We start from the raw sequence: 21,558 nt of genomic DNA, 5'->3' as shown, positions 1-21,558 counted from the left end.
TGAACAGTTGCTGCTTCATGCAGGCCTTTAAAGTTAACTATGATATTATTAATAAGAAGTGTCTAAGGATGGCTATTTTATAAACATAGCTTTCCAACGATGTTATAAATATTTTTGAAAAACTGACTGTAAACAGCCATTTTAAAACATACTATTCCTAATTGTTATACACTAAACGTTAAAGAATATTGGTTGTTTAAAAAAGGATTCTTATAATTTAAACAAAGCTATACATTTACTGTGAAACACTTAACAACGAATGACTATGACTTTCCTACAGGGCATTTGAATAAACAATGGTATAAAGTTCTATAAAACACCTTTTTAAAATGTGGCTTTTATTATAAAATATCCGACTATGAACGGCTGTTTGATTGAGATGCTCTTAACTTAAAGCTTAGTTAGCATTTACTGTTAAACAGTTTATGAGGTAAAAAGTTCTATATTTAATTTACAATTTTATAATGCTCATTTGATAGTTTAGCGCAGCTATATTTTTGTTTTATTCACTAGCTTTCATGTCATCTAGTGAATATTAGATAAAGTGATTATTACATTAAAGACTAACATGAGGTTCTCCTAGTGGTGATGAATGAATACAAAGGTTTCTATAATCATGTAAAACAAATTTGTGTTATTACTCGCAGAAGTAATCTTATCAAAGGTAAAAAAGAAAGTATTACAATATGAAGTTGAGCACACAGTTGAGAAGGTTTTTTAATAGACTAAAGACCCTAGATATATAAAAAGATATTTGATTATTAAAAGAAATTAAAATACTCACTTGATCTCTATTAGTGATTGAACATTATTTTTGATAACCATCTAATGTTCTTCTTTTAAGTAATCTAATTGATTTGGTTTTCTTTCCTAGTTTCTTTTTCTCTAACTTCATTACTATTATTGTTATTGGTGGAAGTTTATATATTTAAAAAAGGCTGGTATGGATAGAGAAAGCACTAGTAGAGGAGTGAACAAAGTTTTGACCTTCTTCGGTCATCATCAGGTTCACAAAGAAAGAAAGGGTTACTGACTGGTAGCTGACCACATGTTTGAAGGCAGTTGTGTAATTGAGTGTAGGAATGTAGAGGGCGTGCTTAGATGTTGGATATATTTATTAATATATAGGTGTTCCTTTGTAGTGGTTTATTTTGGGCTTGAGTTGTTGTGTAAGTAAGGCTTCTTTAATTTTGCATTTATGTTTGTTTCTTTATTTAGTATTTGGGTGTTTTCTATGGTTATGTTGTGTTTATTTGATTTGCAATGTTTGAAAATGTGTGAAGGTGACTTTTTGTGTTCTTTGAATCTGGATTCCATTTTTCTACTTGTGTTTTGGTAAAATGTTTGGTTTGTTTTGAATTTCATGCAAAGCTACATGAGGGCTATCTGCGCTAGCCATCCATAATTTAGCAGTGTAAGACTAGAGGGAAGGCAGCTAGTCATCACTGCCCACCATCAACTCTTGGGCTACTCTTTTACCAACAAATAGTGGGATTGACAGTCACATAACATCCCTACAGCTTAAAGGGAGAGCATGATTGGTGTGATGGGGATTCAAACCTGTGATCCTCAGATTACGAGTCTAGTGCCTTAACCACCTGGCCATGCCGAGCCAGGTAAAATGTTTGTAAAATCACATTGTACCCTGGTAGTAATGTTGTTATTTGATACTTAAAAAGTCGACCAAGAATGTTATTTACAGGTCTTGTTATTTTTTTCATAGTTTTAATATTTATCAGGTGACAAAGAACAGCTACAATAACTAGTTAGACATCCCTTATTGAAAGTAAGCATATTTCAGAAAATAATTTTAATTCTACTGGTAGTAACTTTAAAGTAAAACAAACCCTTCCCTTGTCACAAGATATTAATGTGATACAACTTGTATCTAACACTGATAATTCATTAAATTAGTTGGTTTAGTACTGGCAAATAATTATAGTAAGCCAATATCAATTCTCTATAGCCATTTGGTAATTAGGGCACTTGACTCAGAATCTGCAAGCCATGAGATTTCGTCTTATCATTGAACATGCTCATCTATTCAGTACAGAAGGCATCATAATCTCTTCCCTACAGTAACTGTCTTTAATTTTAAAGTGCTATATATGTCTTATGCACTCACACAAGACAATGAAGGTTTAAATCTTCTAATATTGATAGCATGGTCTTCAAAATAAAGATTCATATTTTTTCATTGAAACATTAACACATATATAAAGAAAAAATCAATAACTACTTAACATTTGTTAGAGTTTATATTATTTTGTACAGCACTTGTAACTCAAAATACAACAAAGCACATCACTAACACAACATACCTGGTGTTTACCAATGTACTTATTAAGTGGTAAAAAGAACGATTTCACCTGTAAAGAACAAAAGATTTATTAAAAGAAATATACTGATGATATTAAATATATATTCAGGTGTCACACTTTTGACAATGTTGTCTTCTGACATAAATATAAACTGTAAGCTTTCTTAAGTGACATTAAGAGAAACTTGAATAGCTCAAAAGTTCATGAAAAAAATTTTTTTTTATGTGAAACAGTCATATGATAAGCAAGTTACAAATAACTGATTTACCTCAGAATTACTGACCCCACCAGTGTCAAACAAATTTTTTTCAAGCTATTTATAACCAAAATTCCTTATGGGTTCATCACAGTATCAATAATAATATGCAAGTTAAACAAATCAAACTGTATACATAAATACTATGAACAGTTTTCTATTCTACACAAAAATTGAGTGTTACAACTGTATTTAAACACAAAATTACTCAATATGATACAATATATTAACTCCACCAGTTTCAACTACATAAACTGTTTTCTTCAGATATTCTGTTTTTCATCAGTATATTCAATAATACTTTAACTCTGATATGTTTTGTAGTTACTGAAAGAAATACATGCACATAAGTTAAGATATTAATAATAAAAACTATTGTGTGTAGATTTTCATGTCTTGAAAATCTTTTGTAAGTTTCTTTGTCAAATCAGTTTTAGAACTGACCTTATCAAGGTGGAATTCCTCACTGCTTTGATGTACTTTTGTTGAGCAAAAATCAGTCGTACTTCTCTTCAGTTTAAATGGAACATCTACTTTCATGTACCTGTTGTCTAATGTAAGAAAAAGAACCATGTCTAAAATTCTTCTCAGAACAAATAAACGAATGAATTCATATCTAAATACTTAAAGTGAAGTTTAAAAATACAGGTTCAAAATGGTGCTATAATTAGAAAAAAAAGTTCCAAGATGATAGGTTAGAAAGAAAAGTAATTGTAATATGGTAGCATACAAAGAAAAGTAATTGTAATATGGTAGCATACAAAGAAAAGTAATTGTAATATGGTAGCATACAAAGAAAAGTAATTGTAATATGGTAGCATACAAAGAAAAGTAATTGTAATATGGTAGCATACAAAGAAAAGTAATTGTAATATGGTAGCATACAAAGAAAAGTAATTGTAATATGGTAGCATACAAAGAAAAGTAATTGTAATATGGTAGCATACAAAGAAAAGTAATTGTAATATGGTAGCATACAAAGAAAAGTAATTGTAATATGGTAGCATACAAATAAAAGTAATTGTAATATGGTAGCATACAAAGATATAATTGTAACATGGTTGGTTATAAAGCTATAATTCTACCGTGGTGGGTTAAAAAAATGTTGTAACACAGTAGATTGCAAAGATATAACTGTAATATGGTGCATTACATGATATAGTTGTAATATGGTGGATTACATGGTATAGGTATAATAATATGATGTTTACAAAGATATAACTGTAACATAATAGGTTAGAAAGATGTATGTTTAGCACGATGGTTTACGAAGATATAGTTGTAACACGGTAGGTTAAAAAAGTGATTGTAACAAGTGGATTCGAAGGCTTTAATTGTAATAAGGTGAGTTAAGAAAGCTATAATTTTAACAAGACGGATTAGAAAGTTATAGTTGTAACATGGTAGTTTACTAAAATATAGTTACAACATGACAAGCTAAAAAAAGATATACTTGAAACATGGTGGGTATGAAAGTTATAGTTGTAACATGGTGGGTACAAAAGACAGTTACAGAGTGACAGATTAGAAATACCACAACATTGTGGGTTAAGAAGCAATGGCTTTGAAAAATCCATATACACATCAAAATACAACTTTCAAAGGAAATTATTTGCAGAAAAATACAGATGAAAGAAATGATGAATAAAAGAACTAAGTAGTTTTAGAATACTTGATGAAAGTAACAGACAATATACAGATACAGCACTAACTTGACTCCAAAGTCATTGCTGACAAAAGTTGACTCATTTCCATATACCCTTCTTGACTGATAGAGGAGACACATGGAGAGAATTTAGTTTCATTCACTTTACCTTCTGTTGTGGCTGCTGTCATATTCATGTAATCAGTTGCATCTAAGTTTTCAGAAAAACATTTTGAGAGGTTATGAACATCATTTTATACAGGTTACCATATGAAACAGTTTGTGGTCAATAAGCTGATTACCAGACATTTATTTTAAATGCTTGAATTTAAGAATTTACTCATAGTTAAACCTAAAGTAGTGTAAGTATTACAATGATTTACAACTGTTACACTGTTATGCAAGACTCTTTGTAGCTATATATATTGGTTACACAGATAGAAAAACTTTGTTGAAAATGATTTTAACACTAAGAGCATCTGCTATTCTTACTGGTTGTAAGTGAAATCCTTACAATTCATTAACTATTTTTCAGAATATCCGTTAATATTAAATCTTAAGTTTTATTTTTTTATCTGCTACAGTGTATCAAAATCTCCTTACCAAGTTTAAGACACCTTGTAAGACACAGAAGAATAAAATAATTAAATTAATTCAAAATATACAAATACAAGTAACAAATAATTTTCAGCCGATTTCAAGATCACATACATACCTACTGTTGGATCCATGGGTAGATAGTCTTCCCAAGATACAGGATGAGACTCTGTTGAAGAACTGCTGGATAATCTATGACAGAAATCCCAATTTAACAATAGTTTTAAGGCTTACAATAAAAAGTAATAAGGACACATAGGAACATATATTTCTGGGATACAGATGCATTTGATTCACCTATAAACTGAAACACATTAAACTGGTAAACGAGTGGCGACAAAATTTACATCATATTGGGATGAACCTTACATACCTGAAAATCTGACTGACTTGGTTATTTTCTGGATCATTCACTGAAAGATTGCTGTCCAATGAACAAGCATCACCAAGGCTGTAAGTAACGAACAAGGTATGGTAAAATGATATATACACTGTGTTTAATCTAATGAAAGCAAACAGCTCAAGTACAGTATCCACATTATGATATTACACTTGTTTCTCTTCAATATGAATAAACATAACAACAAATAGTAATTTACATTATAAAAAAAAATTATCAGATAAACAAATGTTTGACAGACATAAGGATTCTCCCCTTTGTTGACATTTCTTGATTTCAAATAGTAAGAAAGTAAGAAGACTAATAATCATAACATGAAATATGTTTCAAATATTTACCTTGCATTCCCAGCTTCACTGTGACTTTCACTTAGGTGTTTCGTTCGAGACACAAGATGATCACAAGCATCAGTTAGAGAAGTTCCAGTGGATGCCCATTCTGATGTGATAGATGATCTCCAGGAGGACCCAAGCTTACTACTTTCGGAGCTTGATGAACTCCTGACACGATTTGTTGGACGAGATATTTCATTGTTTCTTGAGGACTTCATGGCACTATTCCAAGTAATAAGATCTTAAATAATGAGCACTAAACATTACTACAAAGACCCAAGTTAAAATATTCTGATGTAAGACAAAATGCAGTCCTAGCAACTTCAAAAAACATCCACAGCAAATTGTTAGATGGATTCAAAGTGAATAACCCTTTCACAAACACAGAATTTGAGATTTTTCCCATGACTTCAATGGAACATATTTTAAGTGCATATAACTTATCCTTCATACTCTTTAATTGTGCAGATGATTTAAATATGTACTTATCCTGAGATGTAAAAAGCCAAAACTTATGAATTATACTTTTTATTCTAAATTTGCTTCATGTCAAAAAGGCCTGAAAATGTAAGCTTAGAAGTATCAACAGATTACCATAGCATACAATGTTTTTTTCAAAAGTCAATTATGAAATATAATTTGTTTTTATTTAACATGAGACAGAACTTTTAAGCGAGTTTTGTTACAAGTGTGTAAGCACATTCAACAAATTGTTTCTCACACACAAAGTGAAAATGAATATCAAATGAAACAAATTATATATCGACACACAATCCTATATATATTGTCTTAAGATTCACAAACAGAATATTGAACAAAGAACATTCCTCCCTGAATGTATATCAACAAGTTACATGGAATGCTTTTTTAATACCAGAATTATGCATCTCAGAAAGGCAGAACTTCATCTACAGATTCAATCTGGGAAATATTTCATAAGTAAGATATCAAAGCATAAGGAATCTCACTAGAAGATCATCATCAGTTTCCAATGTACATTTTATGATAGTTTGAAGTAGAATTGTTCTCACAGGAATTTAGACACTAAAGACTTACTTTAAGATGGTTTCATGCATGTTCTGTGCAATCAGAGTATCTTCTGTTTGCATCCACAGCTCACCAGCTCCAGTCGATGCTGAACGACCAACTTCCATGAAGAAGAAACAGTCTGAGTGTCCACACCTTCGAATGGTTACGAGCTAAAAGTTACAAGTATTTTAATGTTTAATAAACAAATAACTTAGCTTTATTACTAGGATAAAAGTATTCATCAAAACGAAGAAGTCAGTCAAAGTATTCACACAATGTTTAACAACACAATTTTTACTAATACTTTATGCTCAGTGTTTGTGACAAAGTTAGTTTCACTTTAATACTGCAGGTTGTTTTAATCATTCTTATAGGCTAATTGTACATGGATATATCTGGAAGCAGTGGTGCATAAAGTCCGGCCCGCGATGACCAACGGGAAAGTCAAACATAGAGAGTACGCACGCTTAGAGTTCGCGTCTGCGCGAAGATTAAGTGCTATAGAAGAATATGCATTAGATTAGATACTGAATGGATCCATATTTGTGTCGAGCAATAAAGAAAATTTAATAACCAAATCTCGTTAATGCATAGGCATTTAATCATTGGCGCAGTTCATCAGCACAGCTACTAGTTTTTGCTAATCTGAAAGAGAATGCACTTGTCCACCCCAGCATGTTTGGCAGCACGTACTGCTGCGAACAGGCTTTCTCGCACACGAAACTGAACAAAAACAACATTCGCAATCAACTGACTGATGTTGATCTGAAAGCAGTTCTGGGTCTCTCAACGTCAAACATCAAGCTAGACATTTCTAAGCTTGTAGATGACACGCAGCACCATCCATCACACTGGTTTTGTGACAGTTGACGTATCACAACATTTCTTAGAATAATGTGCAAACTGTTTGATGTAGTAGTTATGTGTGTGTGTTCTTAAATGTGATGTCCATTTTATGTGAAACAACTGTAGGACGATTTTAATCTTTATGGCCCCTGACTCAAAAAGTTTGTGCACCACTGGGTTAGAGTGTTTTAATGGCACACTTAAGTAGACACTATAGATCAGGGGCTGGTGCTCCATCAGTTGTCACACTTATCAGTTTCGTGAAATCCAATGAAACGCTACTATACAGTCGTACTGTTCCCTCGAATAGAGCATACCCAGTTGTCTGACCCTTCATGGAACACATGCCGATTAGTTCCTCTGTGATATCAAACGATGACGACACACCACGAACAAAAACTAGTAGCTGTGCTGTTGAACTGATGTCAATCGACTCGTCTGCTGCCAAAGAGAAGTAGACAAAGTTGGCTGCTTTGTTTGTAAGCTGCCTTGTCACGTCTGCTGAGAGGTGTGAAATTCTTCGTTGAACTGTCATACCATTCAAAGCCACCATGAGTAGCTTACAAACTGCTTCCGGACACAACGTTTCCGATGCAGTAATCATACATTGCTTGACAAAATCACCATCAGTGAACGGTCAGCCAGATTTCGATATCATCAATGAAATATCGTAACTGACTTCACATGCTGCACCTAAATCTTCTGACTGCTTTGAGAAAACGTTCTGCTGGTGATTCAGCGACTGTCGCAGAGATTCGATTCGAGCTGTTCGTTCATCACCGACAATGTTGTGGAAATCTTTATGCTTCAACTCATAATGACGCTTTATATTGGATACCTTCGCCACTGCTTCTGTCGAATGACACAGCAGACAAATCACGTTCTTCTGTTGTTGAACGAAACAGTATTGCGCAGTCCAATCATCATGAAACTGCCGGTTTTCGTCGTCAACTTTTCTTTTACGATTAGCTGTCATTTTTGTTACGAAATAATATCAAAATAGGGCTCATAAGTAAATCTCGAAGAACAATTGGAACGCGTGATATTTCGTAATTACGGAAATATTACGTCATTGCACCAATGATTAAATACCTATGCATTAACAAGATTTGGTTATTAAATTTTCTTTATTGCTCGACACAAATATGGAACCATTCAGTATCTAATCTAATGCATATTCTTCTATAGCACTTAATCTTCGCGCAGACGCAAACTCTAAGCGCGCGTACTCTCTATGTTTGACTTTCCCGTTGGACATCGCGGGCCGGACTGTGTGCACCACTACCCTAACCCTTTAACATCACCTGAAACCAAAGTACAGATTACATTATTAGACGAATGGTCCCCGAGAAATCTTCTTGTGGAACTTATATCATGCAGAGCACAGAAAAATTTTGAAACCTAAAGTTGCATATAAAAACAAAAGAAAAAATACATATCACTCGATAAACCAATTATGATCCTTTCCTTGTGCAAATAAAAATAGTTGGAAGTTTAGACCAATAAATATTAAAGCACAAAACGTACTTACTTCATATTAAATTTCAAATCATGCCATTATGACAAATTTTTATCTGAAGACGAAGTTTTTTTATCTGGGTAGATACACTCCTCTTTCACACAGATGTCTCCCAAGGGGTTTGAAGTTTTGGAGTGATGGATGTTAGGTTTATGAGTGTCAGTACTATCTACCTTTGATATAAGTGGTTTGCTTCGGGAATCTGTCCTTTCCTCACCAAAATTTTCTTCTTTCGCTTTTCTTTTCATGTTTCTTCCAACTGATTTTATAAAGCGTTTTCTAATTCGTAAGAAAATAAGTTTTTATCTTACCTTAGCTGTCTCTCAAAACTCAGTCGGACCTGGTAATAAAGTGCTTGTTACACACTCCCTGAGTACAGCAAGACTTTCATAACAACGTTGACTACACTTTGTGGTTTTATTCTCTTGAATAAACAGTGCTTTATACTCATATTATATACATTTTTTTTTTCCGAGTTAAGACATAAAAGCTTACAGATTTACGGCTACCCACGCTGATTCCACAGAATGTACCTAACAGTAACTTCCCTTTCAGTTTTATCGACGCCCATGCTACCTATTTTCTAGACAGTTCACGTTGTAAACATATTTTCTAGATATCTAATTCTCTTTAAAATAGTTCATATATATTACATAGTCTACAAACGACAAATGTTGGGATAACACCCCTTTAGACTAAATAACCGCGTTTGATCTGATAGATGTCTTTCCGGGTCGCGTTTCATTGATATACACGAAACAGTGAATCTGGCTTGTGTGTTACTCTTAGTGAAACTGAACTAGCTGCAGCGATTTCTTCTTCTGAGAAAGACTAAAAATACCTTTTATTTTGTTATTCATATTTCTTCCAAAAGCTTCACCAGATGCATAATCTTCTCACACACTAAGAAACTTCATTCTTAATACAACGTAACAGCAAATGATAAACAGGACACTAATTAGTGTCCACTAGCTTAAAAATACATAAATATCTCAATGATACGACTGTTTACTTCTAGTTAGATGAAATCGGAGCTAAAGCCTTGTCAAAGCATCAACGTGGGTGTCCGCAGAAGGGAAGGAAGAGGGAGCATTTCCCTCTCTCCCTCTGGAATATTTTATTTATTCAGAATGTGTATATGGATATTTTATTCAATCGATAATTTCATATTACCTTGCCCCTCACAATAAACATTTTTGTGGATACCCATGACTATCAGTATGACTGACTGTCAGTATTTATGATGATGCTTACCTTCTAATACTGACAAAGTTGTTTGTTAGCATTTCATCAGCTCTCTCGAATCTGGAGTTTTATCTCAATTTCTGATACGATCTGAACACACGAAAACAAGCTTACTGATTGGTCAGTTCTTCTGAACGACGGATAATTGAAGTAAAAGTTAATAATAATAATGAATAATTAGTGTTAAAATAAATGTTATTCTTACTCTACTTCTGGTATAAAACTGATATAAATTACGCTTCATCAAGTTAACCCAAGTTCATGCAATTTCATTATATAAATAGGGCCTCAACCATTACCGTGTTTCTTGTGTAATATGTAATAGCCAGCTTCATAATACACCTGGTACCGACGAAGGGCCTCGTCTGCATCAGATATATTTCTCAGACTTTCAGAAATCTGGATGACAATTCTTGTGTTTTGCCCCTAATAAGTTGAGTATTAAAACTAGTAGGAAAGATATTTAGATTTTTTGGAAATGGTTAAGTTCAGTATACTACAACTGAAGACCGTATTTCTCCTAGCAATAACGTTCTTATCAGTTTTCACTGTTTATTAGGCCTATATTATTTAAATATTTTTAGTTCATCTATCTAATGTCACTAGCCTGTTCAAGGAACTAGTACATTGTTTTCTCAGTATCTCTCATTCTCTGATGATTAGATACATTTAAATGTTATTTTGTAAAGTAGAGCTGAAGTAATTTAGAATGCGATAAAAGTGTTAAAACTAAGCCTAACGAAATATAGTATAATTGTTATGTTATAAAAGTTTAGCCAAACACAGATACACGAAGCTTTGTTGTTGTTGTTTCGTCTTTATTGGTCAGTTGTTTCATAACTCACAATTACCTCCCATGTTTAAATATCGTTGAAAGAGGGTAAGTGATATGAAAGTTTTATATTTCAAGTTATAAAAGTTTGAGATCTTTAAATCAATTGAAACAACAAAAAAGTCTCCAGTTAATAAAGTACGGAAGGCAGAACACAACGATATAAACAGAATTATTATAGTTTTAAAATTAAATCGTAACTTAGGAAATTGACGAGAACACTCATGTCAAAAACGAAAAAATTACAATACGATTAGCATAATTAAGAACATAATTATACATACGCATATGGAATTCCTGAAGTTAGGGTTAATTAATATCTCACAACGGCCATATCATACCAAGTCTTTACAATAATCAAAGACCACAATGGTTACGCTTTCTGAAAGTTTTGTTAGCAAGATCCCAAGATTAAATAAAATGGTGACGTTACTTCAATTGTAATAATATGGCATGTAGATATAACTGAAGATAAGTGATAATGGCATAATTAGTATAACATCACCGGTCACAAGATAGGGCCTATTAGTGACAGTTAACTCCGGCATTATGTGATTCTCCCGTTTCACATATGATGTTCTCTAATGCGGTTACCTAGTTAATAAACAAAATTTGAAATAAACAAAGGATTGCGTTATAAAGCGGCCACTAGGCTTAACTGTAGCTCCCCTAAGTCACCACCTTAAAGTATTACAAATTATGTTCGTGAGAAAGTTTACCGTGCAAATCATCTGTATATAATTTAACCTACTGTTCCAGTGAATTCAAGTTTGAATAGTTTAAGAATTTCATGTGCCGCAGCTACTGAGGATTCCATCTCGTTTCTAATTAATTTTACATTTTAAAGAAAAAGTTAAAATGAAAACAACAACAACAACGTGCATACATATTAGATGAAAAGTAGGTTAACTCTGTTGACAAGGTTTTATCGTCAGTTACAAGATTCCTTCATATCTTGATGAATTTAACAGAATAAATAATTAACCTAAAAAAATGAATGAAATTAAGGTTCATGTTGATAAATTCGAAACAAAACCCGCTAATAAAATGAATGTTTGATCATTTTTATCATACATACAGCTGCTACTTTACTGAACTACGCCACCTTACAAAGTACGAAGGGAAACAAGTTTTATAAGTAATACTCACGGGAAACGCATAAGGTTCTGTTTTGTCTTCCTGTGTAGTTACTTTCACGAGGTTTAGCATGCTCACCGAGAGACAAAGACGATAAGGGCCAATAATATTCTTACTACTTCCGAGTCCTTTGCTTTTCACGTTCACTTGCCACACGTGCTCTAGGAATAAAAGCATTGTTTTATTCGTGAATGAGAACAAGAAAAAAAGAATAAAATAATGAAGAGCTTTAATAATAGCTGCTGATATAAAATCGCTAATGACCCTTAATTAGATACATCTCGTGAATTTTTTTTTAAATCAAAATTTGGATTAAACTACATTTTAAGAAATAGCTGGCGCCATCTAGTGTATAGTAGATAGGAAGAGTCGCAGTAATATGAAAATACATTTTTTGAAGGACATTGGAATCTTATCTGATTATCAAAAAGATGGGGCTAAAGTAAATCGTACAGGTCTAATTTGAAGGTTATATATCGTACTACGTAATTTGTGAAATCACTAGTTAAAAAAAAACAAATGCGTACAAATCATCCTATATAGCAGAAATAATAATATAAATTAAAACCTGCTGTTTTAGCAAAGCGTGAAGGATGCTAGTGTTGAAACGTAGCAGCAAAATAATACAAAAACAAATAAACAGGGATTTATTTGAATACCTGTTTGATTTTTCAGAAAACACGATTAAAAAATCAGTGTGGAATCAACGCTGAGATTCCACAAGACGTAATAATTCATTAGAAAGGGGAACAACCATTAACAACATTCTGGTGCTGGCTCATATTAATTTGAATAACTAAGTTAATAGGAAATTATTCATATTGAGTTAAAAGGCAAAGGAAAAGAAAGAGACTGTTGTTAATCAAATACCAAAATCTATTGGTCACGTGACTTAGAAAGTAACTTATTTAATTGGTTGATGATAAGAGATTACTGAAAGAGGCAGAAGATAACTAATACCAAAAATCTATTGGTCACGTGACTCAGAAAGTAACTTATTTAATTCGTTGATGATAAGAGATTACTGAAAGAGACAGAAGATAACACAAGAAACGAGGTCATAATGATTAATTTGGTTCGTGTCTCATTCTACAGTTCCTTGGCGAGTTGCAGAAAACAACGTGTTTGCTCTCTATTATCCACCTATCTCTTATCAATGTAGAGCAGCACGTGGTGTCGGTGTTGTTGCTGGTGGTTGCCTGAACTGTAAAACAGGGGATTCATGGTTCACGACCCTCTGCTGGAAAAACACTACTTGTATTTTGGGGCTGTGGTTATGCAATAAGAGTAACAGTCAGCACCAACTCCAAATTTTCGCCCAAACAATAGTAGGGAGTGGGTAGTCAACAATATATACATACAGCTCTTTTGCGGCTTTCAGCAAAAGTTTGAAACAAACTTAATTTATCTGTAACGTTAATATATGATTGATCTATAATCATCAAAGCAGTGAAATATTTTTTTTCACTCTTAAGACTGAATCTCTGAAGGCTGGTGGAGTATTAGAATCCAACAGGTTTAGTGATGATCACTTATTGGTGCTGATACTTTATTTTTCATTCTTCTTTGCAAACTTATGACACATCTTGAATCTACCGATTCGCCAGTTTTCGACACACTTATACGACTAACTTCTAGTGTTCACCAGGCCTTAAGAAAAAAACTGAATAAAAGATCTAAAGTCTAAGAACGTTTTGAAAAACATTAGACCTAACGAGTTTGTTTTTTTTTAACATCGTACAACAATTAATATTAAACGATGTCGTACCTTTCCGATATTTAATCATGTAAAGAACATACGTCTATAATTTTATAACAAATAGCTTTTAAATCATTTTCTGGTTTCCTCTTGAATTCTCTAGAAGAGGAAGAGAGGTGGGAAAAATAGAGACTTAAGGTTTTAAGAGAGGCAACTTCTCGCCAAGATGAAAATCTAACGAAAATATAAGTTTCTTTAGGATGATTACGTTTCATCTGGCATTAACTGTTTTAAATAAACATTCTAAACAAAACATAAATTGTACTAATATGGCCTCTAAACATCAGATAAAACAGATCCTTATTGATAAATATGTAAAATTAGAAGTGAATAAAAATGTTTGAAGAATATTATATCTCAGACAGATGTCGCCGTAAGCAGAAAGTAAAGATTATATATTTGGTCTAATGTTTCAGTAAACATCAATCCACTTTACTTAGCTGTCTTGACCTTCACTTAACAACAGTCGACCTACCCTCAACTTTTTCTATACATAAATATCATAGTTTCTTTTCTCCTGAACACGCTACGTCCATCACCATGGCAACTACATCGTCATCCATTCGTGCTAATATCACGAGATCGTTCTTATCTCGAGTTTATGATTTAACGAACTAATAACGTCCATGTTTGTTCGGTGCGAGTATGACAAAGGGTTTTTAATGTGCACGTGAACGATGCAAATAAAGCGGTGTTTTTGCACAGATATATTACTTAACAGGATATTAAAAGTTCTTGACGTATGGCAGAAAGAAAAGTAAAATAAAGTAAGTGAAAATGAATGAATACGACAGAGACTGATAGACAGAAGACCGAGAGAGAGGCATAAGAACAAAAAGAGCAGAAGAAACAAAGTTACACAAATCACGAACATTTAATAAAATCAACAAACTGCTGTAGATGAACTAAATTTCGGACTAACCTATACAACTAGAGAGAACAAATAACGACCATTATTGAAAAAAAATACGTGGCATAATCGTTGAAACAATTAAGGTGCTAAATATTAACATTACAAGACACAATGTCTTTTGAATTTTATCATAAGAAAATTTATAATATAATAGTTTGATGAATATGACTGCACGTGATTGGAGACCTGTAGGTTGTATCTGTTTTAGAAGTTTCTGGAAGATGGCTCGAACTGAAGAACTGCCAGCAACTCAAAACGTCGCCCCCCCCCCCAAATCAACAACATCCAAGACAGAAGCAGTCCACAGATGTATACAATGTCCCAAGTACCTTGAACAATTTCTTTAATTGTTTAATTTTACAATTTTTAATTTATTCGCGGATAAGATGAAAGTAGTCTACGGAAGACTGAGTATGATATATCAAATTGATTTTGGCTGAGGTAATGAATAAGTCACGTGAAAATCACAGTCTCTGTAAAGATGTGGTGGAATGGAATGTATCAGAACTACATTTTGACATTGTTTGGCGCATGTAGTCAGGAAGTAAGGTTACAAGAAAAACTGATCGCTTTTGGGAAGAACACGCAGCAGAATTTTCCGACCCAAAATATTCACGCATAAGTTTCGTTTGGTTTGTTTTGAATTTAGCGCAAAATTACACGAGAGCTATCTGCGCTAACCGTCCCTAATTTAGCAGTGTAAGACTAGAGAAAAGGCAGCTAGTCATTACCACCCACTGTCAACTCTTGAGATACTCTTTTACTAATGAATAGTGGGATTGACCGTCACATTATATACCCCTACGGCTGAAAGGGCTAATATGTATGGTGTACATATCACGTATTTTTGTGTTTATTATGTAACGGATGATACGTGTGAAATGTGTTTTGGCTATTATGAAAAGTAGAATAATGCAGGTTTGTTGATATAGAAAGTTTGATATTCACTCATAAAATCAAATAAAAATGTTTTTAGCAGCTTCCATTTTGCGAATAAATTTCCGAGTGTTTTTGGTATATTTGTATGCGATACATTTTGTGGCTGTGTTTGTCATAATCCGTGTAATTCTCAAATAAAATGGTTTGTCTGAATTTCGCACAAAACTGCTCAAGGGTCACTTGCACAAGCCTTCCGTACTCCTAAAGTGATATATTTAAAGAAACATCTTATAAACAATACCCATATTCAATTCTTCGGCTGTTATTTACTAACGAAAAATGTGATTGACCGTCATCAGAACACCTCCATGACCATATTTAGTAATGGGATTCGAACCAGTGATCCACATATTGCGAGTCGACTCCCCTTCCTAACTGCCAGGCCATGCCAGGTTTAAAAAAAAATGGAGAAGCGGAAATGACACCCAATAAACATTTGTTGCAGTTTAGTAGTTCATCAACATAAGATGCAGATCCCAGTTTCACACCTTATGGTTCTTGTACGTATACATAGTTGAACCAAAAGTTAGATCGACAACAGTTATTCATTCAATTTCCATATTTGACAAATGTTTTCAAATGTCTAACTGCATGCTTTACAGATTTCATATCCAAAACAAGTTGCAGAGATTCGCCTGAAGCAATTCATCACACCAATGTTTACACTGCATTGCAGTGACGAAATTATATTGCATCATAAATTCAAGCCTTCTTAAGACAGTTATAAAATAGGACAATTAAACAATCCATTCCACATCCTTAAGTTCTATAGAGTTTCTCAGGTTCACTATACTTCTGGTCTTGGTTCGGTAACTCATTCAAAAATAAACGTAAAGGGTAAACTCTGCGCAATGTTATCACGAGTATCGGATTAGTTAAACATTACAAGTGTTTTAAAGACGTTATGGGAGAGACTAAGAATAGATAAAGTTATCACTTCTTCCATTTATTCACTTGAAAAATTATCCCTCCTTGCATCTGATATGCCAGTAAAAGTACTTGGGCTCGACATGCAAGTAATTGCACTTTAACATAAAAACCGAGTCAGTAGTCAGCAACTATGTTGTTGTTAGTGGTGTGAAGTTAATACATTTTGCAGGAGACTTCAGTAGATGGAGAGGATTGTGAACATGTTTCTTCAAACAGTATGACTGTGATAAGCAGGGCCGTAGATTTTTTACACTCGATGGGGGGAGGATGATTTTTGCAACTACTTATGTGGACTGTTCAGGTTGCAAGTTGGTAATCTCTGATTACGTGAACCTGAAAGCTGTAAACATGCAGTCACGGAGTAATCTTGTTGCCACGATACTTGCATCTATACTTAGGCCTACTAACTGGTACTTACAGCTTAGAAGCACGCCTATATTAAAGATGTACATTTCGGCTGCTGAAAAAGCCTATATCTAGGCCTAATTATGTAATTCGATTGGTAAGAACACGAGAATCACAAGAACAAACACACAATTTGTAGGCCTGTGATGCAATAAAACAATTCAACAGAACAAACTGTCGGGGGGGGGGATGACTGTATGCATCATACCCCCCATCTAAAATGAAGGGGGGATGTATACCCTCCATCCCCCCAGGAGCTACGCCCCTGGTGATAAGCCTAGTAGCCCTTGGCTGAAATGTTTAACCAATCGCTCTGTAAATATTACAATCAACACACTGCTTAAATAAAGTTGATCTCGCCCGCCTGTTGGTGTCTTTGTCCTATTATATGTTTTACCGCTAGTCCTGTTGTACCAAAACTTCATTTCCTTCATGGCTCCTAACTGAAATGTTAACTTCTGATAACACTAAGTTATGAATACTGATATTAATTTCTTTATTTTTACTAAGTTTCGAGGCCTGGCATGGCCTAGCGCGTTAAGGCGTGCGCTTCGTAATCTGAGGGTCGCGGGTTCGCGCCCGAGTCGCGCCAAACATGCTCGCCCTCCCAGCCGTGAGGGCGTTATAATGTGACGGTCAATCCCACTATTCGTTGGTAAAAGAGTAGCCCAAGAGTTGGCGGTGGGTGGTGATGACTAGCTGCCTTCCCTCTAGTCTTACACTGCTAAATTAGGGACGGCTAGCAGAGATAGCCCTCGAGTAGCTTTGTGTGAAATTCCAAAAACCAAACCAAACCTTTACTAAGTTTCTCATCATGTCTGAGTTTCACTTTTCCTATATTTTTAATTATGTTTCTCTCACAATTTCTAAATACACTTTTCTCCTTTTATTTTCTAAATCCTCACCTTTTTAATATCTTCAAAATGCTTCTAGTTTATATGAACATTTTAAGATCTGTATTGTTAAATGTAGGTTCCGTATAAACAGGTTTTTCGAAAACAGTTATTTTGGGATTAAGTTAACAAGTCTCATGAACCTTTAGAGAAAAAAAGCTTCGAGATTTATTAAAATACTTCAAACGTCATTTTTCAATGTCTAAATCCCACATAACTTAAAATGTCTTCCAAGACTGATAACTGGATCAACATTTTACATCCGTTATATGTATACTTCAGCTAAGAAAATCGATGCGAAACACGACAAATTATATAAATAGATGAAAATGTACAACCAACTTAGCCACTCAGAACAGCCGTTCTCAAACGTTATCAAATAACCTAACACAACCATAACTACTATGTTTGTACCAAGTGTATTAACGACGTTTGTAAAAACTATTATTTTAAAATATGTAGCAATGTTGTGGATTTGCGAAACTATTTTTAATCGGTCTTCACGCCATCTATAAGCCCGAAACAACTAAACAAACATAACCAGCGTATGTATATTGATGACAAAATGACATGCCATGTTTGAAAACATTCACATGACATGATAATGCGACTTCCTTCCAGACGATAAAAAAGGAAAATCACAATTTTTTTATAGATTAAAAATACAATAGTCTACAGTAAGATTCTGAGTACTTTTTAATGTTAATGTTTTCATACACTGAATCATCAGGTAACGATTCATATGCTGCTATAATCAGATATTTTAACAGGTCAACATTTGTACACTTTGTACGTCAAGTTAAGTGAAGCAACTGCTACGCATCTTTTAGTGTTGTAATTTGTTTGTTTGTTTTTTGAATTTCGCACAAAGCTACTCGAGGGCTATCTGTGCTAGCCGTCCCTAATTTAGCAGTGTAAGACTAGAGGGAAGGCAGCTAGTCATCACCTTCCACCGTCTACTCTTGGGCTACTCTTTTACCAACGAATAGTGGGATCGACCATCACATTATAACGCCCCCACAACTAAAAGGGCGAGCATGTTTGGCGCGACGGGGATGCGAACCCGCGACCCTCAGATTACGAGTCGCACGCCTTAACACGCTTGGCCATGCCGGGCCAGTAATTTGTTTTCTTGCCCAAATGTGGCTTCGGGTCGTAATGATGACATCACGATCAAGAGGTTCAACAAGATGTGCCTGGAAAGAGTTAAAAGATTTGGACTTCAGATTTTCCAGTAAATTCTTAAGGTGGATTACAAATACGACATTGAGAAAAAATAGCAAAGTAATTCAGAATCATTAGAGTAAATCAGTCGCTTCATTTTCACTTACCTACCTGTTCCATCAGCCATGAAGTTGTACAAGCACATTTATTTGTACGTTCGTACAATTAGCGTGGCTATACACGTAGCGTACAAATTACCAGTGTTTATTCTTGTAAAAAAAAAAATAAACGAACTTGTTACCGTTACGCAGACTAAAATTTGAATTATTTTCACCAATTAATTTAAGAGAATACGCCAGTGTAAGAAAAAAAACAACATGTTAAGATTTGTACAAATTTATGTTTAGTTAGAAGTAACAGCTACCTGCTGGTACACAGTTATTTGAACAGCTATAGCAATTACACAGTTGTACGTTCTTAACACGATCTTACTGTTCATTATTAACAACAATATATTATGAGAATCACGAGTTTAGTTTTCAATGGTTACTAACAGAAGAACGTTCCAAGTTTTTGTTGTTCATATGAACACATTAAAATATCAGAAAAACCGACAGTTGCTCCTGGATAGTAACGGTGTCAAGGACGCGATAAGCAGGTGTACTGTAGATTTTTAACAAAGAACGATCGCATTTAAACTACTCTGAAAGAAAAAAAATTGAAATAACTAGCCTTCCTTAAGATGCAACCAAGAATACAGGTTAATGTTCCTCTATCACACAAGGTCCCCTGGCGGTTGTTTGCCAATTAACAGATGATGTTCATCCAAAAAATAAAAACCAGATGGCGAGAGGGTTAAATTCTTCACTTACTCGATTTTTCTGTGCATGAAACATGATAAAATAGGATTGCTAACCTTAATAGATGTCACTTAATGTCCGAGAAGACTGAGGAATTATATTGAAAAACGTTTCAGGGTAAAGTCGCCTTCAAGATCTCTTTAACTGAGTGCTTCACCAACTCAAGATCTATTGTATTTCTGGATTTATTTATTTACTATTTAATCAAGAAAATAAACGCAAAAACGTGTCGTGTTACTAAATCAATTATTTTCTAACACGCAGACCTGGCATGGCCAGGTGGGTTAAAGTGTTCGACTCCTAATCTGAGGGTCGCGGGTTCGAAACCGTGTCGCACCAAACATGCTCGCCCTTTCAGCCATGGGGGCGTTATAATGTCGCGATCAATCCCACTATTCGTTGGTAAAAGAGTAGCCCAAGAGTTGGCGGTGGGTGGTGATGACTGACTGCCTTCCCTCTACTCTTACACTGCTAAATTAGGGACGGCTAGCGCAGATAGCCCTGGTATAGCTTTGCGGGAAATTCAAAAAAACAATTTTTATAACACGCTTGACGTAGCTGTAATGATTTTGATTTTTTTTTTATTAGACACTATTAAAGTAATAATTAACAGGCGGGATTTTTTCTTTGTTATAAAATATAGTGGAAGATAACATTAGAAACATCAGATTGACAGACGAAGAAGTTTTATAAAGTTTAGGATCACAGCACAGTCTCAGGAACAAGACGTTCCTGATAACAATTACGAATTTGTACCTTAAAGTAAACATTATATACTATCAAACGCTTATACATAAACACATACCATAAAGCCGATAGAATTGTCTATTTTACACAGGGAGGCCCGTTCTATTGCACGATCTTGAAAAAGATTACACCAAAGTAAAGCGAAAACTGGTGGTAACAGTGGAAATCAGCCTTGGCCTACTTCCAACAGTTACTGGAGGCACTGTTACAACCCGGTAGAAACAATTTTGGTAATCTTTCCAAACGTGAAAAGAAAGCGGAAGCTTCCGCGGTAGATGGCTAAAAAACAACAAAAACATACGACTGTATAGTCGGCAGGGCAATTTCTGATGCTCCCAGACCTTTATGTAATAATTAGTAGTTTAAAACTTTTTCCACAAACAGAGAGTGAACAAAATTGTATTTTGAAGAAATAGAAATGAATAAAAAAAGTTAAGAACCACATGTAAAACAACGTGGTTTATAAAAGAAAATGCTGCTATTGATGTTTGGTGTACAACTGTACAGGTGACATCCTGTGTATTAATGTATAGCTGTGCAATAATGTTACAGACTGACAGCATCTGTTACAGTGATTCAGCTTCAGTGCATCAATTACGCATCTCACCATAAACAGAAAGTGGTTATAAAAAGTTGCCTCTCTTTCAACGGGAACCATCGATATTAACTTTCATTTCTTCTAGACTTGCTTCAAACTTGTACAGTGGCATAAACGAATCAGTCATTGAATCGTTTACACGGCCCGGCATGGCCAAGTGTGTTAAGACATTCGACTCGTAATCTGAGGGT

At 34.3% G+C, this 21,558-nt stretch overlaps 1 protein-coding gene across 3 annotated transcripts in view; it reads right to left on the bottom strand.

Moving 5' to 3' along the window:
- LOC143223638 (uncharacterized) overlaps positions 1-21,558 on the bottom strand; it is a 71,780-nt gene that overhangs the window by 7,168 nt on the left and 43,054 nt on the right. For all 3 annotated transcript variants that reach the window (XM_076451841.1, XM_076451842.1, XM_076451843.1), the window contains exons 4-11: positions 12,172-12,320; positions 6,608-6,750; positions 5,558-5,773; positions 5,193-5,270; positions 4,938-5,011; positions 4,290-4,433; positions 3,022-3,128; positions 2,322-2,369 (exon numbers count right to left, since the gene is read on the bottom strand). In XM_076451841.1, the coding sequence (XP_076307956.1) occupies positions 2,322-2,369; positions 3,022-3,128; positions 4,290-4,433; positions 4,938-5,011; positions 5,193-5,270; positions 5,558-5,773; positions 6,608-6,750; positions 12,172-12,320 (959 nt within the window). The remainder of the gene's footprint in view (positions 1-2,321; positions 2,370-3,021; positions 3,129-4,289; positions 4,434-4,937; positions 5,012-5,192; positions 5,271-5,557; positions 5,774-6,607; positions 6,751-12,171; positions 12,321-21,558) is intronic.

This window comes from Tachypleus tridentatus, chromosome 8 (genome assembly GCF_004210375.1).
Source record: "Tachypleus tridentatus isolate NWPU-2018 chromosome 8, ASM421037v1, whole genome shotgun sequence".
Classification (NCBI taxonomy): Eukaryota; Metazoa; Arthropoda; class Merostomata; order Xiphosura; family Limulidae; genus Tachypleus; species Tachypleus tridentatus.
The sequence above is the reverse complement of the archived record's forward strand: the minus strand, read 5'-3'. Positions and strand labels throughout refer to the sequence as shown.